Source organism: Melanaphis sacchari, unplaced genomic scaffold (assembly GCF_002803265.2).
Source record: "Melanaphis sacchari strain LSU unplaced genomic scaffold, SCAv2.0 Contig10_pilon_pilon, whole genome shotgun sequence".
Taxonomy (NCBI): Eukaryota; Metazoa; Arthropoda; class Insecta; order Hemiptera; family Aphididae; genus Melanaphis; species Melanaphis sacchari.
Genome location: NW_020270420.1, coordinates 3,452,437 through 3,471,246, shown reverse-complemented (window position 1 = coordinate 3,471,246; position 18,810 = coordinate 3,452,437). Strand labels below are relative to the sequence as shown.

At 25.2% G+C, this 18,810-nt stretch overlaps 1 protein-coding gene across 5 annotated transcripts; it reads right to left on the bottom strand.

Moving 5' to 3' along the window:
• Positions 1-2,503: 2,503 nt before the first annotated feature.
• Positions 2,504-17,779, bottom strand: LOC112603513 (ATP-dependent 6-phosphofructokinase). 5 transcript variants are annotated; one of them, XM_025352111.1, is made up of 17 exons: positions 17,255-17,779; positions 17,089-17,182; positions 15,794-15,945; positions 14,408-14,808; positions 11,348-11,456; positions 7,326-7,514; positions 6,401-6,591; positions 5,177-5,264; positions 5,057-5,068; positions 4,930-4,950; positions 4,461-4,607; positions 4,239-4,397; positions 4,015-4,167; positions 3,673-3,899; positions 3,508-3,605; positions 3,174-3,396; positions 2,595-2,736 (listed from the first exon to the last, which is right to left on the bottom strand). In XM_025352111.1, exons 2-17 carry the CDS (start codon positions 17,174-17,176, stop codon positions 2,595-2,597), a joined length of 2,400 nt encoding a protein of 799 aa, XP_025207896.1. In that variant the 5' UTR covers positions 17,177-17,182; positions 17,255-17,779. The 5 variants fall into 5 exon arrangements, with proteins under 5 accessions (XP_025207897.1, XP_025207896.1, XP_025207898.1 ...); XM_025352113.1 differs by lacking the exon at positions 11,348-11,456 and adding an exon at positions 10,509-10,617; XM_025352112.1 differs by lacking the exon at positions 17,255-17,779 and having other exon boundaries at positions 2,504-2,736; positions 17,089-17,176.
• Between the last annotated feature and the right edge of the window lie 1,031 nt (positions 17,780-18,810).

The following is an 18,810-nucleotide window of genomic DNA, read 5'->3' as shown; positions in this document are numbered from 1 at the left end:
AAAGAAGTTTGATAGACTAGTAAAGTCGATCGATCATAAACGTTTGCCAAAACACAATGGTTGAATGGCACAGTTTGTGTTTTTTAAATAAGTATTTTAAGCTTCTAAGTATACAGTATTCTCACAGTAATCTAAGATTTAAATTATCTATTCTAATTTATACGTTAGCGTTTGACGTTTACACAGTACCAAGCTATAAATACTTAACCAACTTGACATTTTAAATAATAGACAACGCACTGTGTGTAGATGACTTATGTCATCAATAATTTAAATTAAAGTATAGTTTAAAAATTAAATTTCACTCATTCTTCTCATCTCATTCTATTATTTATTATAGGTTATTGGAGTATAAACCCTGTGAAATAAATTTATGTAAAATAATAGATATATATTTTACAGTTTTGACACAATACACATACCTAATAATTTTGTATTGATTTTATAGTTTATAATGATGTGTTTTATTTTTCTGTAAGTCATCACATATTGGAACAATAAAAATGCTTATATATCAAAATGAGGGTGGTATCTGGTGGCCTACTGTATTACTAAAAGTAAAATAAATGAATTTAATAGCTTTATCAAAAAACAAATAACAAAATGTAATTAGTGATCATTTCCACTCAAAATTATTTTTTGCACATAAATATTAATGAATTTAACATACCCATAATAGTGACTTACTAATGTACAAAAGAGCAGTATCCACTTGCCTACTTTTTTAATGTTGGTGTTCCAAAATATTACATTTTAAATGTAATTAACAAAATTATTTTGATAATATTTGATTTATACATGTACATTTTGCTTTGAATACATATGTATACATATCATATTTTCAAGTAATCACTTTATATATGATAATAAATAATAGTTAAATACCAGTGGCGTATTTACGGGGGGGGGGGGGGGTCCCGGGTCTCGCCCCCCCCCCACAGAAAAAAATCATAAATAGCTTGCTACGTGGTAACGAGAAAAATAATATTAATTTATATTATGTGTTTTTAATGTTTGTATTACAATATTCTTAAAAATAACTTTTGGTTATTTTTTTATCGCGTCGTCACCATCCGACGACGATAACGACGTAATATACCTATGTATAATTATATTAGTATGCTGTCTATTATAATTTATAAACTATAGTAGACAGTCTGCGATTGTTTGATATTAATAATATTTCAAATATTTGGCATTTGCAATTTGTTATTGACGGCATCGACATAATATAATCACGTTTTTCGAATATACGAACGACGAACACTTAACAAGAAAATAAGGACGTAAGGTAACTATTAATTTCTAATTTTTAATTGATTTAATTTACAAACAATATTGTTTAATGTAAAGTGTAAAATAAAAATACATTAGGTATACATAATACTAATACTTATATTAATATATTTTATATGATATTATTCTAAACAGATCACAATTATGACTTCTAAAAAGCAACCCAATATTCAGTCTTTTTTCAAATCTACTATAAATGTTTTACCTATACAAGAAAAAGTTGATGATATACAAAATAAAACAGATTTTAGTTAGGTTATTGAGGAAGTTATTGAAGAACTGGCGAAAAAAAAAAAGACGTTTACCTTTTTTACTATAAAAACTATTAATTGACATTTATTTTCATAATAATAGTGAAATATAATATAATATAAATAATATCATTATTAAATCATAACTCGTATGTATTTTATTATAATATTATAAACCTGTATTTAATATTAAGACCCCCCCCCCACAAGAAAATTGAAAATACGCCACTGAATATAACTGTTATATATAACAGTTTTAAATTATAATAAACATAGTAGCATAATCCACTAAAAATAGTATTTGTCAACAATAATTTTCTTATTATACACAATGCATAAATATATCTTATTAAATCTTAGGAATATCATAAATTTCTATAAACATATTTTTTGGTGTGTAGTTTTATGTTTTGTTTTTTTTTATTTTTCAGTTCATTGTTTTTATCTTAAGGATAGATAGTTAAAAGAGGACAAGAAAAAAAATTTGAAATCACATTTAGTTTGTATTGAACAGTGTAATTTTTATTTTGTTTAAAACTTGTAGCATTAAAATGATATGATTAAATTTTACAATAAAAAAAAAAAATCCTAATCTAAAATAGCTAATGCTTTTTTATGTTAAGTAGTAGTATCAGATATTTGTATATAATAAGAAATATTTGGAAAACAATTAACTACTTTAACAACAAATTAATTGGTTACATTAAATAATATTTATTTATATTTATTATCTCGTTTAAACATCAAACTAGATAGCATTGTACTGATAAACACAAATATTTATCTAAAAAACAGTTTAAACGTAGTTAACAAACATTATTATAATAGTTTCAATATTGGTAAATAATTTGCTGAGGATAAAAGTATTACCTACTTTACACTTGATGACTAGAGTATTTACTAATGTATAAACTATAATAAATATTAATTAAATGGTTTTTTTTTTTTAATTTAAATTTAGTCATTATTATTAATATTATACTTGCACATTCTACGGATAAAAATAACAGTTACAGTAAAAACATATATAATCAGTAAAGTATTTGTTTAAACCAACAATGTATCTGCTTCAAGTCCTTCTTCAACTGTTATGTACATACCTTCCTCTTCATATGCACTATCGTGTTTAGCGAGTATACGTAAGAGTGGTCTCAATTTCAACCACCACTGAGTCTTAGCTATACGCTGCCTATAAACAAAAATAATTTTTCACTTTTAAAACTATATTTATAAATTTAAATTTGTATTAAGCATAAGTAAAAAGACAATCATATAACCCTAGCAAAACATTAGCTTATTAATTATTATTAACATTCCTTTAAAAAAAAAATATTCTTATCTCAAAATTTCATAGTTAAATGTCATTATTACAATGACCTTTAAACACTATTTTCATTTTAAAATATTCACTCTATATTATAAATTATAAGTTTATAACCAATTAAATAATTATTTAATTAAAATGTAACATAAATTAATTTTATAAACATATAAAAATATTAAAATGAAAATTCCTTCTCACAACCTACACTTCAGTTGACATAATAATTTCAATAATTTGTTAAATTTTCAAATGAAATTTTATACTAATAAAATATAAAAATCATTAAAAAAAAATGTCCTTACTCAAAGTTGGTGAGAGGCAATAAATCAGTTAAAGGTGTGAAACGATACTGCCGTCTTATTACACCCATCATTGCTGCTGTATCAGGATTATCTGTATAAATTGTTCCATCTGGTCTAGTAGATTCTCTCAATTTTTCTACTAACCACTCCACACATTTTGCTGCTTGCTTCGTACCCATGTTACGATCAAACGGAGTAGGTGAACCACCTTGTTGCATATGACCTAGAAAGGTACATTTATAATGAAAATTTACAAGGCCAATTAAAAATCAAGTTAATTTTTGATTTTAACTATTTTATTACACAATTTAACATAATATTTTATGGATTTTACCTAAAACATTCATACGAGTACTGAATAATCCTTTTCCTTCTTCAGTGTAAAGTCTAAATATAAAGTCAGTGTTGTAATTTTCACTACATTTTTCGTTCCTAAAAATAAAAATACAATTTTAAGATTTAATAAATGATATATTTTTTTTTTTTTTTAAATTTTAACCTTAATATCAAACCACGTTGAACACCTTCTGCCATCTTTGAAGCCATATGATATACATCGTTTTGCAAATCTTTTATGGTAAACTTTTCTTCATATATATAAGCTGCATCAGCACCACCAGCTAAACCAGCAACAGTAGCTAAATATCCACAGTAACCTCCCATAGTTTCAATAACAAATACACGTCGCTTAGTACCTTGAGCAGACTGTCTAATTCTATCACAAATCTAAAATAAAATAACAAACTATAGTATAGGCTATACAAATATATAAAGAGCAATAATAAATAAAATATATTTGTGATACAAATTTTTTTAGGAGAATTTAAATAAAATTACAAACCTCAGTGATTTCATTTAGAGCAGTATCACAACCTAATGAAAATTCTGTACCAGGCACATTGTTACTAATAGTTGATGGTATTATAACCATTGGTATGCAGAATTCTGGGAAATTTTTACGGTTCTGAACTAATTGAATTCCAGCTTGATAAGCCTAAATTAGTTAAGTTAATATAAATTTCAAACTATTTAAAAGTACTTATAATTATAGAGAAAGCTACTAACCTCGAAGCCACCAATTATCAAAAGTGCTTGGATGTTAAACTCTTTGAGCCTAGCAGCAATTTCTGGCATTCTTTTTTCAGGAAGAGTACGCTTAGTACCCAACATAGCACCACCTTGTCCAACCCAGCCAGTAACATCGGCCCACTGCATTACTTGAATCTAAGCAATTAAATAGTCATTTGAAATTATAATTAAACTAAAATTACTTAATAATATACTCACATTTCCTGCAACTAAACCTTCTACACCATCATGAATACCATAAACAGTGTCGCCTCTGTAGATACAATTCCGAACAAACGAACGTACAGCAGAATTCATACCACAAGCAGGAGCTCCAATATGCATTACAGCAAGAGTATAACCTTCCTGTAATTGACAATGATTCAAAATCATTAATATGCCATAATTGAGTTTCATTTATAAAATGAAAAATACTGATAAAATCACTGTAAATAAAAAATCTGCGTTATAATATAAGCCCAATCAAAACACTCAAATAAATAATAAACACTAATTAAACTTTAATACCTATTTAAATAACAATTTCTATAATAATTTGATAAAATGTTTAAATAATTATTGTTTTTTTCTATAAATTTTTAATCATAAATTACGCATTATAGGCGTTATAAAGCTTAAAAATCAAAATATTCCAAAAATATCATTACTCCACCATAAGCCATCTTACCTGACCCCACAGTGTGTCTTGCTATTATATAAAAAACAATAATTTTAGTGTGATTTTTTTATTGTATGTGTGTAATGCTTGCAATAATAATATATTGCACAACAAATTGGAAAATCAATTTACTTACTCGATTTAGACTCTAAAGGATTCATGGAAAAAATATCAAATAACATTGTTTAAATTAATAAAAAAAATATGGGAATTTCATTAAGATTAAAATAATTGAATCAAATAATGGTTAACTTACCAATCCACGTCCCAATTCATCAAATGCTGAACGTGGAGGCTTCAATCGTGTTAACATTTTGTATGTTTCTAAATTTCTTGCAAAACTCCTGAAAAAAACAATTTAAGTATTAATAAATAATTCATTTATAGAATAAATATTGTTCCACAGTTCATACAGTTTTTAAAACATATTATAAGTGGCGATCTTAAGCAAATCAATTGGTATATTGTTCAATAAAAGCAGAATATACATATTTTTTAAATACAATGTTTTGGTTTTATATTTTTATTTTTATTATTTTTTTTATTAGAAAATTTAATTTAATTTTTAATTAGGGGTTCATCCCATTTCCAGTCCAAAACAATGTTTGGAAAAAACAAATAAAATGATTAAGTATTGTTATTGAGTAGACAATGATAGATAGGTTAAGTTTAAATTCAATGATAAATCATTATACATGATCAAAAACAATTTTGAACAGAGACAATTTAAATTTTTAATAATCAAAACTTAACTACAAAATATTTATTTTAATATTAAATATTACAATGAAAAAAATGTTGGAGTTTTTTGTGTGTTTTCCCTAATTATTGAAAGAATTAATAAAATATATATATACACTTTTGATCAAAAATATAAACCAGATCATACCAGAAACATCTCTTGAAATAGATGATTCAGAGCATTTGTTCACACTAAAAAAATGTCATAAGACACAAAAAATAAAAAAAACCTTTATTGTATCTATAACTAATACATTCATTGCTCTGCTAAGAATTATGGTGACCTTCTCATTAACGAAATATATTCAATACCTACACACAGCAGAACAGCTTGACAACTTTTTTTTAGTTTTTATTTATTTCATTATTTGGCACTTAGGATTGCGATATACTGCCATATCGATGAATTCGTCAAACAGCCAAACACAACCTAGATGCCAATAATTTCATAATTGTATATTTTTTTTAATTTTTTTTTTTTATTTGACATATTGCCTTGCGTTATTTTTAGTGTGTTATTGATAATTGTTAACATAAAAATTATCAATACATCGGTTATTTAAACAGGAATTACAGTTATTAACTTTTCTAAAACCATAAAACGGTAAACAGGCTAACAGAAATCAGTATACTCGTGGTATTTTGAGTAGATACTTGTTTGTTTTACGTCAATGGTTTAACGTTTAAAAATAACACCATCTTGTTATTCGGGTAAATTGATGCTGTATAGAAGTTTTACCTTCCTCTGAGTTGCACGGCTAATTCCCATTCTTTGTCCGCCATCGCTTTGGCAACGGCTTTGGTCTTTTCAACGCATTCCATCAGTGGCAAACGGACCGCCTGGTTGCCATCCAACGACACAACGCAAGCCTCTGTTTCTGGTGTAGCTTCCATTAAGGCCATAACGGCTTCGGCTCCCATTCTGCACCCCTGGAACGAAAAAAAATGTCATAATAACCACAAATATAATATAACTTGGCGTAATAATAGATACTATACTGTTTATACTGGTGGTTCTCAACCTTTTTTGTATGGCGACACCTAATTTAGATCTTTGAAAATGGTGACACACTAACCCAGGCAGCCCATAGATACAATTTAAAATAAACCTTCTTTTTTTTTTTGCTCATTAATTGTTTAAAAAATGTTGTATCATTTAATATTAATACTTCACATGACACATTTGGACTTAATCGGCGACACAACGGTTGAAAACTACGGGTCTATATTACATGATTATATGAATGACGTGACTTATTATTAGGTAACATTCGAAATTCTAGGAAATGCGTCATTTGACATTACCATAATGACAGACGCTTACAACTTTAAACCATCTGATGAGATTCTGTATTTTAATAAATTATTAGGGAAAGGAAGAACTAAAAAAAAAGCATCAAAAATGCCGGATTTAGGCAATTGTATACTAGGTTAATGAAATAAAACATGGTGAATTCTCACCATAAAAAATCTATATATTTTTTTTTTAATTATTGAGTAATAAATAGTAAATGGATACTTACAATTATTTATATATATTGTCAGATTATTTCCGTGGGTAATTAAAAATAATATTCTAAACCACATAAAATTTCAGCCCTTTCCACCTCCTGTAGTTTATTGTAATCATCCTAATACAAATTAATAATATTGTGTATATTTACCAAAACTCTATCGAAAGCTGATGGGGCGCCTCCTCTCTGGACATGACCCAAGACCGTGATTCGCGTGTCCTGTTTCAAGTTGTCGACTACTACTTGTTTCACCATCTCGGCAGTGATCGGTTGCCCGTCACGGTCAATAGCGCCTTCAGACACGATGATGATGTTCAAACGCTGTCCCGCCGTCCGTTCCTAAATATACATAAACATGAATATTAATAATAACTGAAAAATTAGTCTAATGACGCATGTCATATCCCAAAAGCTCGTTCGCAAAGCTCAAAATAAGAAAATTTTCATCCACCAGCAAGGTGTTTATTTTTAGGAATACACCCAATTTACTAGGCACCCATCAATATGCATAAACATTATTTGTTAAATTTTCGAAAATTGAACGGTTTTCACCTTTCAATAACAATAATTTAACAACATCTAGTAACTTAGTAATTATTACAAAAGATTTCGTCACGCACTACAATTAAATGGAAAAATGTACATAGGCCCCATTGCAACAACTATCAACATTCTACAAGGATGATGATAAACAGCAGCCAAAGTGATAATTGATTAGGTTTACATATATTGTTGTCGCAAGAAAAATGTTTTTCTATTTTCATGAGACTAATGAAAATGAACTCAAAAAATACAATAGGAAACATTTATTAGAATTATTATAGTCGTATAAGCAGCATTATTTACGTATTATCATACAGTCTTTATTAAAGGTAACTTTAAAATGGAAAATTTCATATTAATGTATGTGGTTCAAATAATTCCGGAATCGATAAATGGACTTTAACGGTTAAGCCTAAAAAATACAAGAAATGGTAAATTCCTATACGATACATAACAATTAAAACCAAAGATTTATTTATTTACTATTGTTAATTGTTATCTCTAGTATCTCTAGAAAATTATTTAAAAAAATTATTTTCGTTTTTTTAACATGCAAGCGAAAAAATATTTTTGAAAAGTATGAAAGTAAACATAGCATTTAATGTCAAATATATTCTATATTGTCAAAAACGAAGATAAATCATAGTCAATAATTATGTAATACCCTTATTTTGTTCATTAAACAAATTTTATACATTATTTATTTTTTAATTACAATTTACAAAAGCTTAGAATCGATGACTAGTAATCATATTATTCGCGTTTTATATGATTATTATGGTTAGTGCCGAATTAAGACATAGGTAAGGGGTAATTAAAGTTATATGCGTTAAAAATACGTAAGCGCGTGAAATTATGAAAAAAAAAAATTAAACTAAATTTATAAAAATTATAAAGTGATAATTGAATTATAACAACTAGTTCTATAAATTTAATAAATTAAGCTATTCGTATTATCTCAAGACAGCCTTAATCATTTTAGTGATGATTTATAATATTTAAGCGTCTAAATGGAAATTATCAATAAATAGTCGTAATACAAATATTAACTAGTAAGTATACCTATTGCCAATAAGGTTATTAAAGTGATTAGTTATAAAAGCAATAATAATTGTCAATCTTTGTTTAACATGCACTACATATATAGGAATTTAGATGTGTTGTATTTCCAACGTAGGTACCAATTGATTTAATTAAACGATAAGAATTCTAAAAACATTTGATTTGAACATATTGCAGTTAAGTTTACCAGAGATCGACTTTCTCACATTTAATTTATATCCAAAATTGAAACATGAAAAATTTAAAATTTTTTCTATTTTAGAATCTAGAGAGATAACACTAAAAAGTTGATTTCAAATAACGTTTGTTATCAGAATTCTTATCGATTTGTTAAAGAATAAGTAGGTACGTCAGAAATAGAATACGTCTAAATTTATATTTGGGATCTTTGTTTGACACAGGCACACACAAAACATCACAATTTTTAATTCCCTTCACTATTGAGATCAAAAATGTATATTATCAAATATAAATGAGTTGCAAAGCAAAAATACTCCTAGTTAGTAAAATATAATTCTATACCAGGGATGGCGAATATTTTATAAATTACTAACAGGCCTTATAACATAATAATTTAAGATTCCAAACAATTATAATATATTTAATTTTTTAGTTTTAAATTAACAATAATCGTTAATTGATTATTCGACAGACAATCTACTTAACAAAATTATATGATAAAAAATATGAAATATGATAAAACCCTTTAAAACGTACCAGTATATTAAAAAAAAAAAATACATTTTTATATGTGTGTATTATACTTGATATTTATTTTATACTCCTACTGCATTTTTTTATACAACTAACATATAAAAAACTAAACTCAAGTACAATATTTTTATAACTAAATTATAAAACTTTGCCATCCTTGTCCAAACTAATGCATGCATAAATGAACACTTAAAATAATGATTACTCTTTCTCGTACAGTTTTACACAATATATCTAAAGTCATAATTGACAAAACATACCACAATCAATCCAAGTCACTTACACAATAATTCATTGTTACATAAAATAACTTATGAATTTATTATGATCACAGATCAATGATCATTATTCATCACAATAATTATTTGATTCATAAAATTTAGGTCAAAATAATTGTTAGATACTCTATAGAATAATGGTTAAATTAATGTTATAATTTGATACGTCAAAAATATAACATGAACTACATTTAGAAACAATAGCTTGAATTCTTGAAAAACAAAAATAAAAATTTTAAACACTAAACTCAACTAATTGATGTAGGTATATAATAAATCAACTATCTCAAATGAAAATTATTAAGTTAAATGATTTTAACGTTGAAATAGAAAATGTATGATAGTCAAGTTTTTACAAAAAATAAAATATTATAATTGGTGCATTTTTTAAATTTAATATAAATATTTATAAATCCTTACTTTAAGAACAACGACAAAAATAATTAAAACCTCAAAATTGTCAGACTTATATAACAGTAGTTATAAAATAATTTGTAACCAAATCCTTTTAAAAAATTAAAACATATTTTCTATAATCATTTTGGAGTATGAACAATTTCTAAGCCAGATTTAATGAAATTACACTGATTAATAATAAATTCACGATATAACTACAACCCAAGTATAATAACATATAATAATTAATGCAATATTTAAAGATAAAGTATAACACACTGGCGGACTAATACAACTCATGCATCATATTTGTATGCTGTAAAACAGAAGTCAGTCTTGCCTGTAGCAATTTTTTACACATTTTCGACGCCCAATCTTGGTGAGGCGGCCATTCTGGAATGAACACAAAATCGGCTTCTGCCGCCAATGCCGTAACCAAAGCTAAATACCTGCACATTTTTTTAATATAGCACACTCTCACCATTTCTAAACATTCACTAATTCAATATTATACATGGCAACAATACATGTATACAAATTATTATACTATATAGTATATACATATATGTATATAATGCATATGAATATAATATAATATGCACATGAGTTATACAGAGCGAATTTTTTTTAAAGCAAGGCACTATTTTTTGTTAACAAATTACAATGGTACTAAAATTAAAACAGATTTATTGTAATTTTTTTTTTTAAAACAATAAGATAAAATAAATGCCTTGCATTAAACAACAATTGCCTTATACAGAAAGGCATGTAATTATAATTGTTATTAAAAAAATAATGGTAAATATTTTATTATTATTATTAATATTATGGTTTTGCCACTACAGTACACTGCACCCCGCGACATAGCCACAGACAAATCAGAGCAGTTTCCTTTATAAATAAAATGTATTTGCGCAGTGAGCTTCCTATGACCTTATCTACAAATGAGGCGAGAATAAACTTAAAATTTAAAATAGTTAAGCGCAAAGACAGATAAAATAAAACACTGAGATAATCATGCTTTAGTATTAAATATAAATTATAAGATCAAAATGTGCGAGCGATTGTTAATGGATTTAAAGGTGTGTTGGTAAATACATGTCCAAGAAGAAGTTGGCAAGAATTTCAGGTTAAGGTAACGACCATGTACTGTTTTTCTTTCTATAATATAGTCCTTGCCTGCTCTAATTTGGTGCAAAGTTTGGTCGGCCAATCACGTGGTGGTGGCATCTCTGGTATAAACACGTAGTCAGCTTCACTAGTGAGGGCTGTGACAAGTGCAAGGTACCTTTATATGCAACAGCGGCGTTATTAAACTTGAAACAAGAACACTTCAATCACTTTTATTTTGTTATAAAAAGAAGAGATAGACCAAATTTCAATATGGAAAAGTATTATTTTTATTTATTAAGTAATTCAATTTTAACAAATAAAAATTGCAAATCAAAGCCAAGTCAATTACTTACAGTTTCAAAGTTAAGTAAATAATTGTATCAATAAAAAAATTTCTATTAACAACTAAAGGTTTTTTTTTCTTTTTTATGAATAATGTATTTTATAAATACTGCTCAATTTATTAATATCAAAAACAATCAATTACCTACTAAAATATTTAAAATATACTCATTAAAAATAATATATTATTTATAAAATTAGTAAAATGCAAAAGTCCAATTAATTTAATGATACTTAATAACTAATAGGTTATTTTTGATTTGAGTTACCTATTAGTTATAGCTACCTATTAGACTACAATAAACAATATATTTCATAATAAACTTCTACTATCATGAATTTCTATTGAAATACAATAATTGACTTAGCTAGTTCACTAATTTAATTTCCCTAATATATTGATAAGATTTAAAAACCTAAAAAACAAAATAAACTCATTTTAGGTGATTCTATGACTATTTAAGTTGTTCATTAGGTTATCACTTATCACTAACACCATGATTAAAAACTGGGTAAAGTTTAATACAGAATGTATTATAATATATAAAACTTAAATAAAATAATTCTGTCACATTTAAAAATTAAAATATTTTTTTAGCATGATGAGCTTTTATATCATTCTATAACTTCCACAGTTTACAAAAGAATTCATTTTATTAAATTATTAAAACCATAAATTCAAGTATTCAAATCTAAAAGCATTTTATATAAATAGACTAGATATATTAATAGACTTATAGTTGTACCCAACACAAATATAAACATAATGTACAACTTTTTAATTATACTTTTAATTTTTAATAATACTACCTATTGAATTTCAAAAACTCAATAAATATTATTTTTAACTTGTCAAGTAAAAGTAAATTATGCATATCATTAATATTATGTTAAAATAATTCAAATTTATTTAAAAATATTCTCAAACATAAAATATTGAGTATTAATGAAAAATTGAATAAAATAACATAAGTTACATCAATATTTTAAACATAAATTATAATTTCATATAACATATTCATGCTAAGAATTACTTCTCAATATTTCAGTGGATGACCTTGTATTGTAATGGGGATTATGAGAAATGAAATGGAGTACTGAAATAAACATTTTCAGACAAATCTTTGATAAGCGCATACACAATACAAATTTATTTTATTTTTTTAATTTTCAATATCTTTTTTTTCTAATTACAAAATTAGCAAATTAAATATAATATCTACAAATAATCCGTTTTTTATGAAAATTTAACTCTTTATTTAACCTATACTTTAAAATTGAAATAATATGTCAGATATTGTTAAAATATTTTTGTTTTAATAACTTAAAAAAAGACTAAATAAATACCGTCACATCAATAGAATTTTTAATATGTTTGGAATACTAAGGTAGAAAATTTGAACGATTTATTAGTTAGTTAAAAATTAAAATTAATAATTACAAATAAATAAATCTTGTTTTGAACTTTTATTATTTTAATTGCTTTCAATATTTAGGTATCTCATTTTAAAAGTATGAATGGCAAAAATGAAAGTAAATCATAAAAAAAAAAAAAATGTTCATTAATTACTTAGCTGTTTACAAATAGTCATTTAACAATATCAAAGATATTATTTCAATTTTTGAGTATAAGTTGAACAATTAAAATTTCATCAAAAATAGATTATTCATAGATATTAAATTTCAATTAGCCAACTTTGTAATAAAAAAAAAACTTCTTATACAAATTGTTTAAAAAAATATGTTGTAATATGCATGTGTATACAGAAAGAATTAAACAATTTTAAATTTGACTGAAAATGTGTACTTTTATATTCCCTTTCATTTCTTGAAAACCCCATCTTTATAAGGTCAAATATTTGAAACATTTAGTGGTATGCCTTAACATGAACATACTATAAATAAGTATTAAAATAAGGATATAAAAAATGTATGTATTACATTCAATTTTTATTTCTGAAAAACTTCTAAATTATAAAATTGCAAAATGAAGTACTTATCTAAATTAATTATTATATAATTAATTAGTAATTGGCAAAAATGAAAATCAAGTCCTTACAGTACAAAATTTTGATTAACTATATCTATTTAGAATAACTTAAAGGAATATTATAAAATCAATGAATTAATCTACTAAAATTTAGAAAATAAATCCTCTTTATCAAGATAAAACTTATATTAATATCAACCCAATTAAAACAAAATGCAAAACTATAGTAATATAATTTTTTTAAACTATTTTATTGCTTGCTTATTATCACATTTAATTATGTTATCAATCGTTTATGTTTTATAAAAAAAATTATATTGATAAAATTTTATTTTATACCAACCTTTAACAAATTACATAAACATGATGTATATTAAAAGTGGGCTTATACAAATAAATGAGCCACCAAAATTACCAGATATCACAATAAATTAATAATTATTTTTCAATAATTAATTATTTACAATGAGTAATTTAGTCAATTAATTGTCCAAGAGATTATAAAACTTGAGATAACATTTAAATATTATAAACATTATGCAACTTATTTTTTTTTTTTTTTTTTTTGAAATGATCTCAATAATTTACATTAACATTTAATAAAGTATTCATTGAATGATAAATTTCAAAGAAATGCATTTCTTTCCAATAAAAGATATTACAAAAATCTTTAAAATATCTTTGTGGTTACATCTATCTAGTATCTACTAAATTTTAAGGTCATAGAATCACCCAATTTCTTAAAAAATTGTCAATTTTTAAAACTACAAAATAATTATAAATAACAATCATACCCGCAATGACGTCCCATTACTTCCATAATAAATGTTCTTTGATGTGAATAGGCTGTTGATACAATAGCATCAATTGCGTCCATGATGCGATGTAATGCAGAATCCGTACCAATTGTCATGTCAGTACCACAAAAATCATTGTCAATAGAACCAACCATTCCAACAATATTTAAATGTGCATATTTTTCACGTTCAACTTTATTAATCTGTGAAGTCTGCAATAGTTCATCTAGAAGACTAGACCATTCTTGTCTAAATAGGTTAGCTCCTGTTAGAGAACCATCACCTCCAATTACTACCAAATTTGTAATTCCTCGTTTAACTAGGTTACAAGCAGCCTTTACTCGTCCTGCACGTTCTTTGAAATCCATACATCGAGCTGAACCAATTACAGTACCACCCTAAATTATAAAATATTAAATACTGTAATTATCAATAATTATTATACAATACATGTATTCAATAATGTTCTATAAACAAGACTAGGGGTTATTTGAAGGTCAGCAATAATTTAACTCAATAAGGTAAAGAACATCTCAAGTAGATTAATACAACAGACAATATTATAAATAACATTTAAAAATGAAATTATTTGCAGTACATTTATGATAGTTTTACCACAATTAACCATTAAAAAATAGAGCTGCATTTTGATGAATAAAAATATAGACATAATAAAAATTACAAATTCGTTCAACTTTGAAATAATGTCTCTATCTATACTTATTTTACTGATCATCAAAGTTATAATAAAACTTGGCCTTTCTTGGTTTATTGAGGTCATGCTATAAGAGTAACCATAAATGTAGTTATTTTTTATAAAAAATTATATCTATTTATATTTATAAAATCACCATATAAGTAAGTTACACAAAAGTCAATATTTTTTTAAAATTCAAATACTAAAAATGGAAAAACAAAAATTAATTATAAACAGTACAAGGAGTATATTTATTTAACAACAATACTAAATAACAATTTTCTATAGGTGATCAGATTTTGTTTAAAGATGTATAAAGATGAATACAATTTTATAATATTCATCATTCAACTTATTTTATAGTGTAAAATTTACTATGACTTAAGATATCTATAATATATAAGTTAATTAGAATTTCATGATCCTTTATTTTATTACATGAAAACATGTTTATTTTAGACAATTATTGTTTTTATTGAATTGCAACAGTAAACACTTTTTGGACCACTTGTACAACAAACAAAACTAGCAACTTCATAAAAATTCAAAATGAGTAGTTCATTTAAAATACATTGCACGAACCAAAAACAATACATATTTATGAGAACATACCTATCAAATTTTTTATATTTATATAAACATACATTCTAACAAAAAAATTCATAAATTAATTTTACTCAACACACCTTATGTATAATAGATGACACTGAAGACCAATTAGCTTCTTCTATATTCTCCCCACCATCCACCATACCTTGGTAACCCTCTTTAATGAAAAACACCTTGCAGCCAAGGTATATAGCCATACGAACAACTGCACGAACAGCAGCATTCATACCTGTAAAAATAAAAATAATTTATAAAATTCTTTTAAACTATTAAAGTTTTACCAAAATAGGATATTAATAGTAATTAAAAATTATTTAAAGAATTATTGAACATAAGAAAAATAATATTAGTCATGTTGAGTTGGGTTTCAAAAAAAATTGCAAATCTTATTGTGTCTAGCCAACATCAATCGTATTATATTAAATTTATTCTAAAATACCTATTAACATATTTTTAGATTAATTTGAAATAAGTAAGACTTTTACCCACAAATTTTTGTACAAAATTATCTTTACTTTTATGTTTTTAATAATATAATTTTAAAACACACCAAATAAACACAACAATTATATTTAGAAAAAAAACATCAAGTAATGAAAATGAATTAAATAATTAAAAGTAGGTATGAGTAAAATGATGAAATAATAAAACTTTGTAATGTTAATAAAATATAGAATTTAAAAATATAATCACATACCTAGGTGAAATTTTTTTTGTTTTAATTTGATTAATATTAAATGAGGACGAATAGTACATAATATATTAATAAAAACAGTAAGTAATGACAACAATAAAATAAAATAGTGATATACTCCAAATAAGTGTTTACAGTTTATATATTATGTTTTTTCAAATATATAAGTGCATATTTATAAAATTATACTTTTTTACAGTAAGAAATTTAGAATTTTCATTGTAAGCATGATATTGTTTTAAATAGTGTTTTTTTTCATTTGATTGGCAAAGTAATTTCTCTGAATAACTAAACAATTTAACTATTTATAAAATTCAATATTCAATACTTTAGATAAATTTTACTTATACTTTTCTATATAATAATGAAATACAGTTTTAAAAGCAAGCACTGTATAATGGTTGGTTATACTTAAATTGAGCACTGAAATATAGTTAAATATGTATACTGATGTAAGGATCTCCAAAACGTTTAAAATAAAACTAAGTTTATTCTTCACTTGAATATCATTCCAATTCTTTAATTGAAAAACTAGATACAGATATGATGTAAAAAACCCAACCTACCACTCTTAAAGATAAATAAACAGTTATTTTTTGGTTTAACAAATTCATAATTTTTAGTTAGTTTTCAACTCGTCTGTATGTAATTGAAAAAATTTTGAAAAATATTTAGTACCTTGTGAATCACCGCCACTAGTGAAAACAGCAAGACCTTTTCCTTTGTGAGAACCCCGTTCAATGAATCTCTTTTGATCTTCCTCCATAATGTTCTTGAAAAAAAAAAATTACATATTAGTAATAAAATATTAAAAATGACAATAATAAAAAAATAAAATTCTTACTTGTGTACAAACGAACTGAAACTGATAACAATTTGGACTTTTACGCACGGGAAGAGGAAGATAATTTAAAAATAATATAAATGTATTTAATGTTAACGAGCGACTATTTAATCATGTTCAGTAGGGCCATAGAGCTGATTGGCGACGAACAGTAACGTATTGTCAGTAATCGGTTCCGCTATCAATTGAGTACTGCAAGAGCATCCGATGTTTTGCTCTATTTTAAAACCGCGAGTCTGAAGATAGTACCTACAGAACGACCTCTAAGAGGTCACGGATCACGGTCAATGAATAGAATAGACAAAGTACGACAAAGTTATTTTTTTTTTTTAGTTAAATTTAATTTTTAATTATTATTATTACACTGTTCAACACAAGAAAAAAGGGAGGGACTTTAGAATGTAAGGTCAACAGTGGAGTAGCGGGACGAGTATACATACAACACTCAAAGGCAACGAAAAGTGTGCTACTACTATCGCGCTATGACAGAAATATTTGTATAAGATGACAACCACGCGCAAGTGCAGTAATGCGGTATACCATATACACCATAAATATTGAATGCAAATATTATCATTTATCAATTATGCGATAAACGATGATACTGATAAGAAAATAACTAAAAAGTTGAAACGCCGCCACTGTTATCATAATCATTTGACATTTGATAACCCATGATAAATCGTTTACTCATGGATTGAGTTAAATTTTTAATCATATTATTCCCACAAAATGTTATTATTTTATTTACATGTTGTTCTATTGGGCAAGTTGGGCACCACCAAACTCGTTATTATATATTATATACAAACATAAAATATTGCTACATGGTATTTGCGGTATTCCCACCATCTCACCCCCATAACTTCAGTATTTTTACTCTATAAAATGTAAAAAGTAAGTATTTCAAAAGTCAAAAATAATAAAAACATTAACTTTTTTATATGTACCTATCTTTTTATTTATAAACTGTGAATTGAATATCTTTTAATTATTGGCTATTTACCTAGTAAAAAAGAAGCCTTACATTTGATGACAAAAAAATTAATATCAGACAATAAAATATTGAGAATTATTTTTTATAAACATACCCTCATTAACTACTTTTGGTTCATCTCAGCATGTTCAACTAATACCAAATCAATATTAACTTATATCCCTCTAGGTATACATAAAATATGTACCTACCTATGATATATTTATTTTTTCTTTATTATTATTTACTTCTTTGATAAACATAATTTATATATATATTAAAAGCACTATTTACTTAAGATATTATTATAATTATTATTTGTTTTAAAATACATATATAATATATTATTTTAATTTTAGATTAATTAGAGAATTAATTCCATAATATTTATAGTATAATAACTTAAGTAATATGGTATCACACATAACAACACACCTTGGAAAAATAATAATTCTCCTGGATTTTTCCTACTGTCTTATCCACTGCCCCATGACCTGCTAAGAAACAGTTTTTTTTCTTTTTCATTTGCAATTTGGTACTTTCTATAGCATCTTGTTAACACCTTCACTCTTCTTAAATT